At 37.3% G+C, this 15,838-nt stretch overlaps 1 protein-coding gene across 2 annotated transcripts; it reads right to left on the minus strand.

Annotated features, from left to right (window-relative positions):
- Positions 1-13,249: 13,249 nt before the first annotated feature.
- On the minus strand, positions 13,250-15,838 carry LOC141641977 (protein IQ-DOMAIN 12-like). 2 transcript variants are annotated; one of them, XM_074450628.1, is made up of 6 exons: positions 15,621-15,838; positions 15,185-15,281; positions 14,813-15,094; positions 14,323-14,532; positions 14,106-14,237; positions 13,250-14,029 (listed from the first exon to the last, which is right to left on the minus strand). In XM_074450628.1, the coding sequence occupies exons 2-6, from the start codon at positions 15,257-15,259 to the stop codon at positions 13,562-13,564; spliced, it is 1,167 nt and encodes a 388-aa protein (XP_074306729.1). In that variant the 5' UTR covers positions 15,260-15,281; positions 15,621-15,838; the 3' UTR covers positions 13,250-13,561. The 2 variants fall into 2 exon arrangements, with proteins under 2 accessions (XP_074306729.1, XP_074306730.1); XM_074450629.1 differs by lacking the exon at positions 15,621-15,838 and having other exon boundaries at positions 15,185-15,360.

The following is a 15,838-nucleotide window of genomic DNA, read 5'->3' on the forward strand; positions in this document are numbered from 1 at the left end:
TTTATGGTTATGAGGAGCAGAATTTAAAGGGGAAAGGGTGGCTCAAGTCAAATATAGTCACGAATGTTAATTAATTAATTTTTTATGTAAGCCATCATTTTGACTTGGGTGGGGGCTCATTTTTCTGGGTTATTTGTAGAGTGGTTACTGTCTACAATCCACCTCTTTTCTTTTTCCTTTTCTAAGTTGGTATAGATTCACCATATTTCTCTCTTAGGATTTACAACTCTTCATGTCTGGACTTCCTCCGTGTGCTGTTTTTGGAGTCCTATTAGAATAATGTTTTTATTATATTTCTTTCAGGGCATATAATTATATTTTTTTCAAGTATCATAATCGCTCAAACATAGCAAATTATTGCTAGAGTAACCTGTAAAATTACTCAGGGGAGCGCATCAGCTTGAAGGTTGCCATTGGGGTTCCGTCTACACCAAAAAGCCCTAAACCTAGCTTTTAAACCGAATAATATAATAGATACCATGCTAAGCATAGAATGTAATCAGAACCAACATAACTAACATGCTACTCAGTAAGTCACAAAGAATCTCTATTCTTTTCAAATGCATCAATAAACTTGAATAACGTTATCATTGATTACGGAAGGATGTAATCAATGAAATGGATCGGATCACTGTATCAAATAATATAACATGGATTATATCGGTTTTGGTGCTATTCTAATTTCACTAATTTTACTTGTTGATCATCTGAGATTGGTGAGTTGAGGTTTGAATTGTTTTTCATTTTGCTGACCTAAGAAATTTCCTACACTGTAAAATTTCAACTGAGTTAGACGATTTTCAATATGATAAAGTGCGAAAATGATCATTAAAGAAATTTCACGTAAGTTTGCAATGAATAATTTATTTTGCTTTATAATTTGTTTTTATTAATTAGGAGTTTTGTTGATATTATCGTTCTTTTACGTCACTATAGTGGGCTATGACCTGAATGTACTCCCTGTCTCCCTCTATTTTTTTTTTTTTTCATTTAGTCCTAGCCAGAATTTACTTAAAAACTTTCGCTCTCTATTGGAGATAATGCCAAGCATTGTTTTAGGACAAGATCCAGAAGTTTGATTTCGTTTGGAATTGTTTTGTAAAGAGAACGTACACCTTTCATGGTTGGAGATGATCCCCCATCTACATAATCTGGTCCATTTCCTAGCCATTTCACATGACATTCATTTTTCTAGCAGTTGTCGATCTTTTGAATTGACGCTGGAAAAAAGCATGATGTAAAGTATGCATGCTACTAAGAGACATTACAGTCATTATCACTTGTTACACTGATGTTCAGTTGTTAAATTTCCGTTTGGTAACAAGTGGTTTAATAATACTATGAAATGCTACTTAATCGAAATATATATTTGCTCATCTTTCAGGTTAGCATGTCCAATCTACAACATTTTGAAGTTCCTTTATTTAGGGCTGGATGGGACATGCACAAGCTCAAATTCATGTTATTACATATAAGCCGGGTATGTGTTTTTTTCTCCTCTTTCGGACTCCAGTAGCAATTAGGTGTTGCAGATTGAAACATGTTTATTTGAGTGGAATTCTGTAGCGATAGAGTTAAGATTGTGACAAACTAAATGATGCAGGAGGAGTAGTTTGTCCTTCCTAAGTTATTGACCAATCAATTCCTTGGGATATCAAGATGCTCGTCAGTCATCATCACGTGCGGTTCACAAGGATGTGTTGTGTTAAAGCTGAGAAGATCTTTGGACCACTTCCCCTATCAACTACATACATCCGGCAAAGCTATAAGGTAATTTTATCAAACCAAATCATGTTAAACGTCAATTATCCATTATTAATTGTTGTTTGCCTGTCCCTTCATCATTTGTGAAGATACTCTATCAATTTATAACTATGACAAAGTATCACTAGATAGTAATTACTGTTGAATTAATTTACTTTAAAAAAAATAAAAAAAGGATTAGTCTTTATTTTGTATTATGTAACTATGGCAAAGAACTTACATCGTACTTTTACCACTCCGGTTTTGTTATATTGTTAAAAAAGATTCTCCTAGTGAAACAAATGTCCGGGTTGTCAAAGTCGTCCCTACATGAGCTTTGGTACGCATAAAATGTTTTGTTTGATTAATAAATTATTAAGATAGTTCCAATAAGAATATTTCATTTTAGCCTGTAGTTAGTACTCAATAACTTGTATTTATTCTGGTTTATTGTTCATATACTCCGTATGATCATATGTAATTAGCTTGTGTTTACGGAAAAATAAATCGACCAAAACAAATGTTGGACTGACTATATACATAGTATGAATATATGATGATATGATAAGTTGATGACATAGTAATTATGGTGTAGAGTAGATGATTGCCTATACATTGAGAGAGGCAAAAGATATAGTAGCATCATGAGTATGCATCTTTATGTTTGATTTCAGCAGTGAAATGATGGGTTTGGATCTAGTGCCCATGCAACAATGGAGGACTAAATCTGCTTTCAGCCAAAAGTCTATCCTACTTACCTTTGAATTTGGTACCCCCCCCTAGATTCCAGTACTTTATTATTATTCTATCCTCCTTCCTGATGCTGCCTTAATCCAAGAGAACCATTTTTGTTGTCCAAACAGTCCGTCTCTTGTCAAGACGGACATATTCATCTTAGGATTAAAACTAGTTTAAGATGGATTGTCCAAATTAATGGCTAAAATTGATCACAAAAGTTAAAATGAGATAATATAAATGAGATGAAGGTAGTAGTAGAGTATAACGTAAGAAAACAAGCAGGATGTTAAAATGTTGAATGTTCTCTGTACGATGTGATGCACCTTTTTTGTGTATTATAGACTCGTTTATATTGTCGGGTGGGTGGTAAAATAGAGTATATGATATCAGTAATAGCGAAGAGGGAGTTTTGAAATGATTTTGTTAGTTAAAAGGGCATGAGACATTATTAATTGTAGAAGCCCTAGTCCCTAGAGAAGGGACACATTTGGCATTAAAGGAAGAAGATATGCAGTGAGGAAGACAGACAAGAATATATATACATATATACGTACTGATTAAAATCAATCTATAAAGGATTCAGGGAGCATTGTATGGAACATTATTAAAAATGGGTGAGCATTATTGATGATTTGGAACATTATTTAATTTAATTTAATGGCATAAAATGCACTATCATTCATTCATGGGCCAAATATATACTGTATGCAAAGTGTAAACTAAGATTTGTGTTTGACGACAAGATTTAAGTATGTCTGTCTTATTACACTCCACTGGTTGCTGACTGATGGGGCCGTGTGCATTCGGCTCGGGTGGAAACGACTACCAAGCCTTAATATCACCCTTTATATCATACCTGATAATAATATGTGACACCATTTCATTCTCCTAATATACATTTCAAATGAAATACTCGTATATAATAAGATTAATTAAAAGTGATGCATGTAAATGTAAGAAGAATAATGTGGAAAGAAAAGATACAAAAGTGTGATGTAGGTGAGACGTATGAAGTGAATGTTATGATGAATTTGGTTCACTATAATTATAAACGACCATTCGCACACGTGTATAGCCATTTTCTTAAACTAAAGTCTACTGTATTAATTAATTAATGTATCATTCATACGATGTTCTTCTGTTGCATACTACGGTGCATTTCCCTTTTTAATTTATGATTCACAATTACAGTACTCCTTAAAAAAAGGTAGGCCAGTAAGGCCACAACAAGTGAGCTTTATTTTCTACGCTCAAATGATTTGATTAGGAGACATTCTGTTTGATAATTAGTTTACTTGTGTAATGTGAACTAAACAAACCAACATCTATAATAATTAAACGTGATAGATTAAATGCTCCCCATTAGGAGACCATGTCTTATTCTAAACTATTTTATGTACAACATCAAACTTTGACATACCCATCAACATCATTTTAAGGGTAATACAATACAATGCTCTAATGGGTCATTAGCAATGTTTTTTTTTTTTTTTTTTTTTTTTTTTTCAAAATAATTAAATTAATTAAGGATATTGTATTGGGAGGTTAACAATGTAGAGCGGGGAACAAAAAAGAGTGGAGCCAAATAGACTTTCTTGGGTTAATAATGATGTTATTTACCATGTTGCTTCTAGTAGTATTATTATATTATAATACCCATTTAAACCAACTTTTCGAGGTGTTGCGTTAAAGGTTAGTATTATACTAGCTTTTATTTGAGTAGCAAAAATTGAACTGTGAGTATTAGTTCAATATTATAACTCCGTGTAATATTAGGTGAACAAGTAATTCTTAAGATTCCATGCATAATACAGTAGTAAGGAATGTTTGTGGTTTAGCAATAATTGTCCAAGTCTAGCACTAGAAATAATAGGAGTAGAAGTGTGATTAGGCCACACTTAATTAGCCGAAAGACCTAATGCCTACAATGATATATATATATATGGCCTCTTAATTGTCCCATCAAAGAATGTTTGTCAATATTTGTGAGCGCATTATAATTATAATTATTATTATTATTATTAAGATGGAGATGCAAATGTGGCGTCTGACATGAATTGAGGCTAGACTAGGTAGAGTTTGGAGAAAATCCTTGTTGATTTGTCCAATTAAAGTAACATTAGTTGGAGACCAAGTACTATACGTCTATACTATATTAAGTACCAAAAAGGCAAATTAGCCGCAAAATGTAATCTCATTAATTACCTTAATTAATATATTTATAGTTTAGTTATTGCCGCATTCAGAAGCTGATAGCCTGATAGGTGCTCAATTAAGTTGTACCTAGGATGGCAGTGGGTCGGGGACCCGACACAGACCCTGAGGGTCGGACCCTAATGGGTCGGGTATGGGTCTCATTTTTTCAGACCCAATGGGTATGGGTCGGGTATGGGTCTTAAGAAAATATTTCGGGTTCGGTCCGGGTCTAAGTTATGAGACCCATACCGGACCCTTAGAACCTTTATTAAAAAAAAAAAAAAAAAAAAAAAAAAATCACAACTTTTCTGAATTGCAGACCGTAGAAACTCAACTAATGTACCCCATCATTTATTTATTTTCACATGTACTTAATCGTACTTGGGATATTCTACTTGCTTCCATCCATGTTATTATTAGTAATAGTACTAGTAGTAGTGGTGCTACAGTTTAATGCTAGTTAATTAATTATTTCGCGAGTTTTTTCCTAGGTCAATAACTTAACACAAATCTCTAATACATTTCTAAATAGATGAAGATTTTTTCCTACCTTAAAAATAACTTATACTCCCTCTGTCCCGGTCATTTGTTGTCCTTTTTCATTTTTGGGTGTTTCAATCATTTATTGTTCTTTCTATTTTAAGAATCAACTTGATGAGTAATTTGATCATTTTCATTCAATTTGTTCCACTTGTCATTTAGTTATTGGTCTTTTCCTCATTCCTTAGTCTTTGTGCCAAAACGAAAGGACAACAATTGACCGAGACGGAGGGAGTAATAAGAGAAGGGGTCAGGGGGCGTGATTCTCATTGCCCGTTGGGAACTCGTATTTCTTGCTCTGCATGCAAGACAAATAATCTATCCCGGTTAATTGTTTATTTTTTCTTTAATTTATTCGAATGTCTTTGTCATCTTTTTATGTTACTCGTATATACTTTAGGTTTTAAAAGTTATTTTCCTTGAAACATGCCTGTGATAGATGAGCCATCTCAACCAAAACCTTAAGGTGATGGTTGAGGCCCAACTATTATTCTTATTACGCTCTCTCACTCAAATGCCCGTTGGGCTTGAAGAGTGGTTGTGTGCACCGGCTCCCCCATACCGTGTGCTGGGTTTCCACTTCGAGTTTTTGAGGTTGCCAGGATTTGAACCCGTGACCTTCGGTCACACTGGCTCTGATACCATGAGTGTTGGGAAGTTGAGTATCCAATGAACACACAAGCAACGGAGCGGGCTTCAAGTTTATGTTTAGAGTAGGGGCGAAGCCACGGGAAGCAGAGACTACCAAAGTTGTGGAAATTTTTATAGTTTGGGGTCTTATTGAAGAGGCGAGAGTAAGGGGATTCATTTTGTAAAGTGGAGGTTGGCATTCGGTTTATGAGATAGACGGCAGTTTGGAAGGCATAGGTCCAATACACAAGGGGCATAGAAGCATGAGAAAGGAGTGCTAGGCCGGTGTCAACAATGTGACGATGACGTCTTTCCGCAAAGCCATTGTGCTCGGGTGTGTGGGGAGGGGAAGTGAGATGTTGAATTCCAAATTTTGCAAAATCGGATTTTAATTTCTCAAATTCTCCTCCATTATCAGAATAAAAGGTTTTTATGGGACGGGAAAATTGTTTCTCAACTAGAGCTTTGAACGTTAAAAAGGTTGATTGAGTGTCGGACTTTTTCTTAAGCGGAAATAACCAAGTAAATTTAGTGTAATGGTCCACAAATATAACGTAATATTTGAACTGATCAGTTGAGTAGACCGGGGAAGACCATACATCGCTAAATATAATGTCAAGAGGAAATTTCGAGCAAAGAGACGACACATCAAAGGGTAACTTGTGACACTTATAAATTTGACATGCTTGACAATTATTATTATTAGGCAAATGAGAATGGGAAATTTTGCAATCAAAACAGGAAACAATTTGCTTTAAAACGTTCAAATGAGGATGCCCAAATCGATGATGAAGGTCGACATGAGCGGTGGCTGTCACATGGGCTTGCGGGGGAGACATCATCGGCCAATAGTAGACACCATCCTTAGCAGGTCCCGTGTATAGGAGTGCGCCAGAATTAAGATCCTTGACATAAAAAGAAGATGAAGTGAAGTCAATAAACACGTTATTGTCAACACAAAATTTAGAGACGGAAATAATGTTTTTACGCATTAAGGGAACATGAAAGACATTATGCAATTTAAAGGAAGAGGAGAGAGATGTGGAACCAATGTTAATAATTGGAAGACCCGTTCCATCGCCTATAACAATTTCATCAGTACCGTCATAGGGAGAGTGAAGGCTGAGATTATCAAGATCGGCAGTGACATGATGCGAAGCACCACTGTCCAACAGCCATGGGGAGGGCAGCGATTGAGGGGCAAGGTCAGTGGTATTGGCTTGAGCAGCTGGAGTGGGAGAGCGGGTGTATTTGGGTACCCGGATGTCGGGGTAAAGGGCTTTAAAAATCGGGCAGTAGTAGAGAGTGTGACCTTGGGTGTGACACCATTGACATTTACCTTTGAAGGGGTTGTTGGGATTCTGATTAGGGGTATGGGTGGCGGGTTGGGAGGGGCTTTTGGGGACGGCTGGGGTGGAGGAGTGACGGGCATATGTGGGATGGGCGACGGCTGGAAAGGTGGTGACTGGGGAGATGGGTGAAGAGGGGTTAAAGGTGGGCTCGGGTTGAGTAGAGGGACGGCGGGAGTAAACATTGGTTATAGGGCGAGGTGTGCGAGTAGGTGGGGTGGTGGGTTCTCGGGTAGGAGGGTTGGGTGAGGTAGCTAGGATTATTTGAGAGGGGCGTGGGGAGGCGGGTGTTTGATCAGGAGTGGTGAGGAGTGGGACGGTGAATTGACACCATTCCACCGAGGAAGGAAGGGGTTGGGACGAGGTTGCGGCGGAAGCGAATGGGTAGGAGTTTTCTATGAAGCGGACATGTCGGGAGCTGTAGATACGATTGGTGGTTGTGTCAAGGCACGAGTGGCGGGGCGGGAAGGAGGAGGTGGAGGGGGAGGGGGAGGCGTGGTTGCTGATGGTGATGAGAGAGTGGTGGATGTATCGCGGGCATTAATAGCATCAATGACGGGTTGGTACGACGAGTCGAGCCCTTCAAGAACTTGGTCAGTCACATCCTCTTGGGAGATGACCGTGCCAAGAAGGGCTAATTCATCGACGGTGGATTTAATTTTGGTCATGTAGTCGGAGACGGACAGAGAGCCTTTGGAAGTGTGTTTTAGTTTGTGGCGTAATTGTTTGATGTGGCCACGAGAGGGTTTGGCATAGGAGGCCGCAAGGACATCCCATGCCTCTTGAGTAGTGGAGGTACGGGTTAGGAGAGGGCTTACGGCAGAGGAGAGAGTGCTAGCCACAGTGCCGAATAGCAACTTGTCTTGTCTGAACCACGTTTCATAGGCCGGATTGGAGACGATTGTTTTATCAACATTGGTAATTGTTTTTGAGGGAGGTGCACTTCCGTCAATGAAGGATGATAGCCCATAGCCTTGTAGAAGCGACTCTAATTGGAGACGCCACTGGCGGTAATTTGTGCCATCAAACTTGGTGACGGAGTGTACGTTTAGGAGCACGAGCGGCTTAAGGGGCTCGGCTGTGTTTGGAATTGTGGCACTCGACATGAGCACGAAGGCAAGGAGACGAGTGGCAGATGTATTGTGAAGAGTTTTTTTTTTTTTTTTTTTTTTTGTTTATGAATGAGGTATAGGATCGATACTTAAACCTGATACCAAATTGTTGTGTAAGACTTAAATTTAGATAAGACTGGTCTAATAATTTTAAATCCATCAAAATTACTTAGTAAAAATATAAAATAATATTTTTATTTTAATAACTTAATATTATAAGTTGATAATATACATATTTAAATATGTTAGTTTTCAAAATAAGTTGTAAAGTTATCAAAATAAAATAAAAAGCTTGATATATTAATGATTTATGTTTGGGCTTTCTCCTATTGATCCAGTCGTATGATATAGGACGGTCATATAGAAGAGTTGCTGGTTTCTTATTAGCATGTAGGTAGGTTATTAAGGTCAAATTATGAGGATGGGTTATTAAGACCATCCCCAAGCAAGGTCAATTGCTTGGTCATGACCTTGCTTGGTCATGGTTAATGAGCTAATTAAGGTAGTTAATTGGTGACCACATGGGATAATTTGTGACCAAAGGTCAATTTGTGACCATACTTGAATAAAATTGACCACCTTTGTGACCTCCTATGTGTCCAAATTTGATTGGTGGAATAATTAATAAATAATAAAAAATACTACATTTTGAATGCACTATGTATTTCTGCGTGAAAGTACTTACTTGATATTTATTATTTGGTTACTCAGAATTAGATGAGTTACTCGGTTTTTATTAATTGGTTACTCGGTATTAGATGAGTAACTTGTATTAATTGGTTACTCGACTTGTATTAATTGGTTACTCGGATTTTTTTTTTTTGATGACGAGGGGGTTGAATCCCCCCGGGCCCATGCATTCTCGCACCACCACATGGACCATGTAAGCCACCCCCTTCGGGGGATTTATTTATTAAAATAAGAAACTCGGTTTTAATAATTAGATGAGTTATTCGGTTTTAATTATATTTCAAAATAATTATATTGTCGCATTTGGATTTAAAATTTCAAAATAAAACCGTCAATTAATTATAACAGTTAGATCAAAATATAGCCGTTGGAATAATGATAAGCATTTGTATTTTAATTATAACCGTTAGATCAAAATATAACCGTTAGATCAAAATATAGCATTTGGATTTTAATTGTTAATGAAATCGTCTAATCACTTTTCAAAATTATAACGTTATTTAATATTTTTTTCCATAAAGTGTTAGGATAAATAATGTGGAAAATGATATTTACAATAATAGATAAATAATATATTTATAAATAATAGATAAATAAAATGTTAGGATAAATAATTGTAAAAGTAAGAGAAAGAAAAGTGGGGTAGAGAATGTGGAAAATGATTGGTAATGTTGTAAAGTGGATAATGATTGGGTTGATGACCTAGGTCGCGACCTTCTGCTTGGGAGGGTGAAAATGGGTTAAAGTTAATAAGGTGGGATTAAGAGTAAAATCGGGTCGTGACCTAGTTAGCGTGACCTTTACTTGAGGATGGTCTAAGTGTTGAAACTCCTAGCTAGAATAAGCATCTAGATATAAAGGATAAAATGGCATGTGAAAGAGGGCATATTGTACTGATGGTATAACAGTAATAATAGATAGGTAGTTTGTAGAGATTTGAAAGGCCGCCGTGTTTAATTAATTAGTTGGATATAAAATGAGACAGTCGCGAGTTGTGTCCCTGAATGGGAAGTCATGGAACATCAAGCAAGCTAGCTAGCAAGGGTAGGGTGCATGGCGCATGGATCATGTGCGTTAAAGCCTGGCGCATTTCCTGGTGATTGCTAAGTATACTTACTTCTGACAATCCACCCCGGCCCCGGCCCCCTAATTTTACTGCTTGCTGCTGCTGCTGCTGTTACTTTCAACTTTCATGTTTGATTGCTACCCTTGTTGCTTGTTAAGCCATCCAACTCAACTCATATATATATTCTCCCTTTCCAATTCCCTTGACATGACTAACATATTCAGTACTCCCATTTTTTTCTTTCTTGTGGGACATCTTTTCATGTGCAACCGAACATCCCCTCTAACTTCCCAACTTTTCTTGCCTGGTATCCACAACCAACCAATATTTCCTCTACCTTCTGTTTAACCCGTTTTTATTCGGAAATCGGACACCCCTTGAAGATACATCTCCTTATTCGTTACTACTCCCCTTCTATTAATGTATTAAAGTTAACATGTAGTGATTTGAGTCAAGCCCTAATAGATGAGAAAGGGCTAGCTAGGACTAGTCATTTTGTTTTCTCCAGCTTGGACATTAACTTGATCTAAATTAAACCCCACAAAAAAAAGTCCATATATATGTACAACTGTAGTCTGCAGGTGATAAGTTTGGCCATTGTTAGGTCGTTTTCTTGGCACTAAATAAGTTTAGAACCATCAATAGTTGAGGTGCATGTATAGGCTCTTGGGGGCATCATAAGGCTGCCATTGTACTTGGTGCCCAATGCTATCTTACTCCTTGTGTTTTTCTTGTTCAAATAGCGCTCAAGAAAGCAAAACTCCATACTATAAGATAGATAGAATCATAGTCACTACTCTATCTAGGTCTCTTTGTTTTAGTATCTAGAAGAAATGTGAATAGAGAGCAGGTAAAAGCGAATACAGAACCGCAACTGTCGTAATCCCGCCCCACCCTAACGACATCCTATAGTAAACAACATTGAATGAGTGACCCACAACTCCACAAGCATGCATGTTATTTGACTTTAGTTATAGCCTAAAGGGAAGGGAGGGGAAGGAGGGCCTCAGGTATTGTTGTAGGAGTCTGCCACGTAGAAAATGAACCAAAGACACACCCACATGGCTTCAAGTATGCTGCTAAACCTCAACTGTACAGAATATCAGTTTCAGTTCTCAGTTCTGCATTCTACCCGGCCTGCTTTTGTCATCATATCATACATAAAGTTAACAGAGTCTTCAATTCCTTGCAGTTTCTAATAACCAATCTTTTCTCCTTGGACTTTCCCAAATTGACATGACCTTGCTTCATTACTGAATATCACGAGCAAAACTAGAAAAAAAAAAAAAAAAAGTATTTATTTCACCAACAGTAGAAATTTCAACGATCCTGGTTTCACTCCTCAACATGTTTTGCTCACGTTTGGCCTCCACTTCTCTATCTCGGTTGTTTATCCAGTGACTTTAATGTGATTAGCTTAAAATGAGGAATTAAGAACAGGAAGACTGTTTTTTTTTTTTTTGGTATACTTTAATGTGATTAGCTTAAAATGAGGAATTAAGAACAAACGTGTGACATTTACATTCGCCAACCTACTGCAGTCTGTCAAGATAAACTAACAACCACAGGCTAACTTGTAATTTCTCTGGTATGACATTAGTACTCCGCATCAATTCACAAATACGGAGTATTCAGTAGTATCAAAATTCAAAAGTTTAACCTATATAGCTAGTTAGCTATTGTATACAATGTCAAAACCTATATAGCTGTGTGCCTGTGTGAGTAACAAATGAGCCAACATGCCACTGATAAACGGTACCAAGGCAAAAATAAGGACGACTTGAAGATTTACAGCTCAACATTGAAGAGGGATTTTAACTCACTAAATCATAGAGTCTTGAAGGAAACAGTTTGTCTGAAAGCAAGGGAAGGGAATCCAAGTTTGCGAGAAAGTTGAGTGGAAAAATAATCCGCTAGACTGATAGTAGTAACAAGTACAATTTGATATACCGTTGAGTAGGTTTGGAAGTTGTTCCATAGTAATGTAGCAGCAGGAAGTAGATAGGAAAGTGAAAAGGGTAAAAGGAAAAAGATGACACACAGTTTAGTCCAATTGTATAAGCAGTCAATCAGTAACTCAGAACTATAAACTAGCTTAATGTAGTCCAAATGAGTCCCAGTTACTCTACCAACATTATTATACTGTACACCTTGTTCATTTCTTCTGAAATGAAAGCTATTAAGTATTAAGGATGCTTGCTTGCAGCAGTAGACGAAGCCTTAATTTAGAACAATACAGTATATGCAATTTGATCCAAATACCCGTATTAAACAAAGTTCTACCAGCACCATATGTGTGTGTATATGTGACTACTTTTGTTGATGGCTGATCAAAAAATTAAATAAAAACATTGAAATCAATATGTCAAGATTGATGGTGAGTCATTTAAATTAAGCACAAGGATCATACTATCAACCACAATTCTGTTACAAATACAAGAAAAGTTTGCAGCTTTGCCGAAATTAGCAAGACAAGCCACATAATTGGATGTTGCCAAGAACAAAACAGAGTGTTTTCACCAGAGAAGGCATAAACTTGGGAGCAGTACAACCTTAAATGAGGATTACATCCTATAGATATCAGCATAAGAAATATGAAAACCAATAAAACATACCTTGGAACAAAGAGACAGCAAGTGAAATGATAGGCGTTGGTAGAAATCGAGATTGCTGTAATTGATTTGCGATGCATGACAATGAGAGGTTGTCGTTGCTTAAATCATGAATAATTTAGGAGATTAGTGTATGGGAATGGAGTTGAGTCTCTGTTTGATCACAGGTTCTCATTACAAGAATGGAAAAGGACCAAGTCTGAAGCTTTTAGCTAAAGTTTTCAAAGTTCACCGGGGAGGAGCGCCCTGGCTAGCAGCCCTAATTCCAACACTGTTTCCAGCTATCAGATTTCAGCCTCAAAGGTCTTTTTCCCAATGTAAAGGCCATATTGCATTTTTTTACCTCTTCAATCTTCACTGTCACCACTATTTGCAGCCTTTCCACCAGGTAACCGCCCCTTTAAAAACTCGAACCAACCTCATTGGAGAGTCTATGTTATGTGTTTGATTGTTCTAAGTTCCATGTGGCATTATTCCCAAAGGTCAATCGGGTCACTCGGGTGAATGTGACATCCCGGTCGACTTCAATTTGAGTTTTTTTAATCACTATACAAAGATATACACACAGATAAATTATGATATATCACACTCTCCTCGAAAAAATGATGGAGGAAAGGGATGAAAATTTGTTAAAACACACAGATACAAACTCCGCCATTGAAGAAAAGATACATGTTGAAAAACTCATCCAAGTAAGAATTCTAAAAAACAAATACTGTAGCTCTCAACCACCCTAACCCACAAATCAAAGCCTCTTCAATGTTAATCAATCTTGACTATTTTATGTATAACATTCAATAACAAACATTTCACTCTTGTCTTCTGTTTATTGTATCTTCAAAAACCATTTTATGCTTAAGGAATTGGACTGGGAAACAAAAGAGTCTACCAAAGGGCACTGCTTGTCTTAGAGTCAGCATTTGAAGACGACCATTGAAAAGGCCTATTATTAACACTCGAATATGGGGATTCATGCTCCACATATCCTACTCTTTGTCTCGGTGTGCTCATTGATCTCATCTTTGCCTTGGCCGATTCAGTAGCTGCCATGTATGTTGGAAAATTGTAGCAACTTGTTATCTCACAATCTTCATCGACACTTGATTTTTGTGTCGTGTGACAAAATGATCGCCTTGGATACGAATAAGGAGAGCTAACTTCCTCTAAGAAATCCTCTTTGAATAGATTTCTTGGTCTTATGCTTAAGTTTCGACCATGGTCGCAAATTCTTGTATTAGAGTGATGATAATCCAAGGTTGTTTTTTCCTCTGCCCATTTCTTGCTTTTGCAAGTGAGACTTAAATGACGTCGGAGTGGGACTGGTTCTTCCATCATTTGAGAACTTTGCCTCTCCTGCAATGCATCAAGTTGCTATGGTAATGCTGCTATATAACAAAAAGGGTTGTCAGGAAAATGAGTAAGAAGTTACCCTATGAGAGAAAGAGTATTGGGTCATTCGCTCTCTTCTAAACGCGGCCTCATGTTTTTTCAAGTACAAGGACTTGAGTTCCTCCTTGGAGAACAATGTGCCTGTCCACTGTCTCTGGCTCTTGCATTCAAGCTGATCAAATAGATGGCATTTTTCAGTTGAGATAAAGTATGAATACAAGTAGTGAGGTTTGAGATAAATGCAACTTTTTAGGTACCTTTAATCTCTCTACCACTTCATTGCTCATTCTAGGGGCCTCACATTTCTCACAACTTGCTGAATGATGTTTTCTGTCAACATTATGTGAATGGATGAGTCGTGATTGAGTATGCTTCAGTACTTTGCTCACTTGACGTCTAACTGCTCGTCCTCGTGCTAATGCTTGTATTCTTACCACTCCCTTTAGTGCTCTTAGTGCTTTCCTTGCCTGGAGTTTGCCATCATCCAATTCACAAATGTTCGTCTTTTTAACTATTTTCAGGCTTTAATTTTACACTTATTGATCATTCCAAGTTTACCCTAGTTAAGGTATACTCTGGTAATTAATAATTGATGATGGCCAATATTTAACATGAAATCTCGTAAAGTTGTTAGGGGATGAGAATGACGAGGGCGTGAAATTCGTCTTACAAGAATAGTGTCAACTAACTAACTAATCATCATAATCACTCTTTTAAGTTGTGGTCTATGGAGGCCTTGCTACTTACCAGGTACGCTCTGAAAGCAGTTTGAATCTTAATGGCGGCAGAATTCCAAACTTGGGTTTCGGAAGGTTTCATGCATGAACGAGACACCCCGGTAAGCCGAACTACCTCAGCAGCTGCCTGTGCCGCTGCTATAGCAGCCTCAGCGGCAGCAGCTGTGGCCTTGGCGACGTTCAATGCATGCTTTCTCTGTTCTTGTTTGGCTTCAATTAGTGACTTTTGCTGAAGTGTTGATGCTTTCAACTTAAACTTGTCTAAAAACCATTTCCACCTTTTGTTGTTACCCTGAAAATATTAGAAACATCAGGTAACATAAATAGAGCAATTAAAGGTATGTATGTGTCAATAATAAAGCAGTTAATTATACGGACGGACCTTGTCTGCATTAGTTTGTGAATTACAAGCCAAGAGATTCTTGACTTGATTAATCCACCAATTCTTCTTAGCCATAATAATATAATATTATAAGTTCCTGAAAAATGTAGAGAATGAATTATTATTATTATTGATATAGAATTGGAAGAAGAAGAGCAAAAGACAAAATGTTATGAATTGGGAATAATGTAATACGGAGTACGTGATTAGGGTGATTATTTTCAAGAAAGTGATTGCTTGTAGTTTGTGATAATAGTACTCGGCATTTATGTAACAATCTTGCAAAATTCCAAACACTCGCCTTACACAAGTACTCGAGTATGGAGTACTATACTAAGCATAGCATATACGGACTTGTAAATTGTATTTAATGCCATCCGTATTACATTATTACTGTACTCGAAAATGGAATATAACAGACACGGCATGGACGTACCCTTAAAAACGCTTATGCAACCAACCGTCTTAAAATTCGATAACAAGAGCTGTGCTGGCAATTTAGTAGAAAAAAGGCGGGCCTGAAAATAGGAAGAACCTTAATTGATACAGTAGATGAAATGAAAAAAAGTGTGTGAGAATGAAGCAGCAGAGTGTTTGAGAGATGTAGGCATTTGTGTTTGATGAGAGGCCTTTTAAAAGGCATCCCAATTCCCA

This window comes from Silene latifolia, chromosome 2, assembly GCF_048544455.1.
Source record: "Silene latifolia isolate original U9 population chromosome 2, ASM4854445v1, whole genome shotgun sequence".
Taxonomy (NCBI): Eukaryota; Viridiplantae; Streptophyta; class Magnoliopsida; order Caryophyllales; family Caryophyllaceae; genus Silene; species Silene latifolia.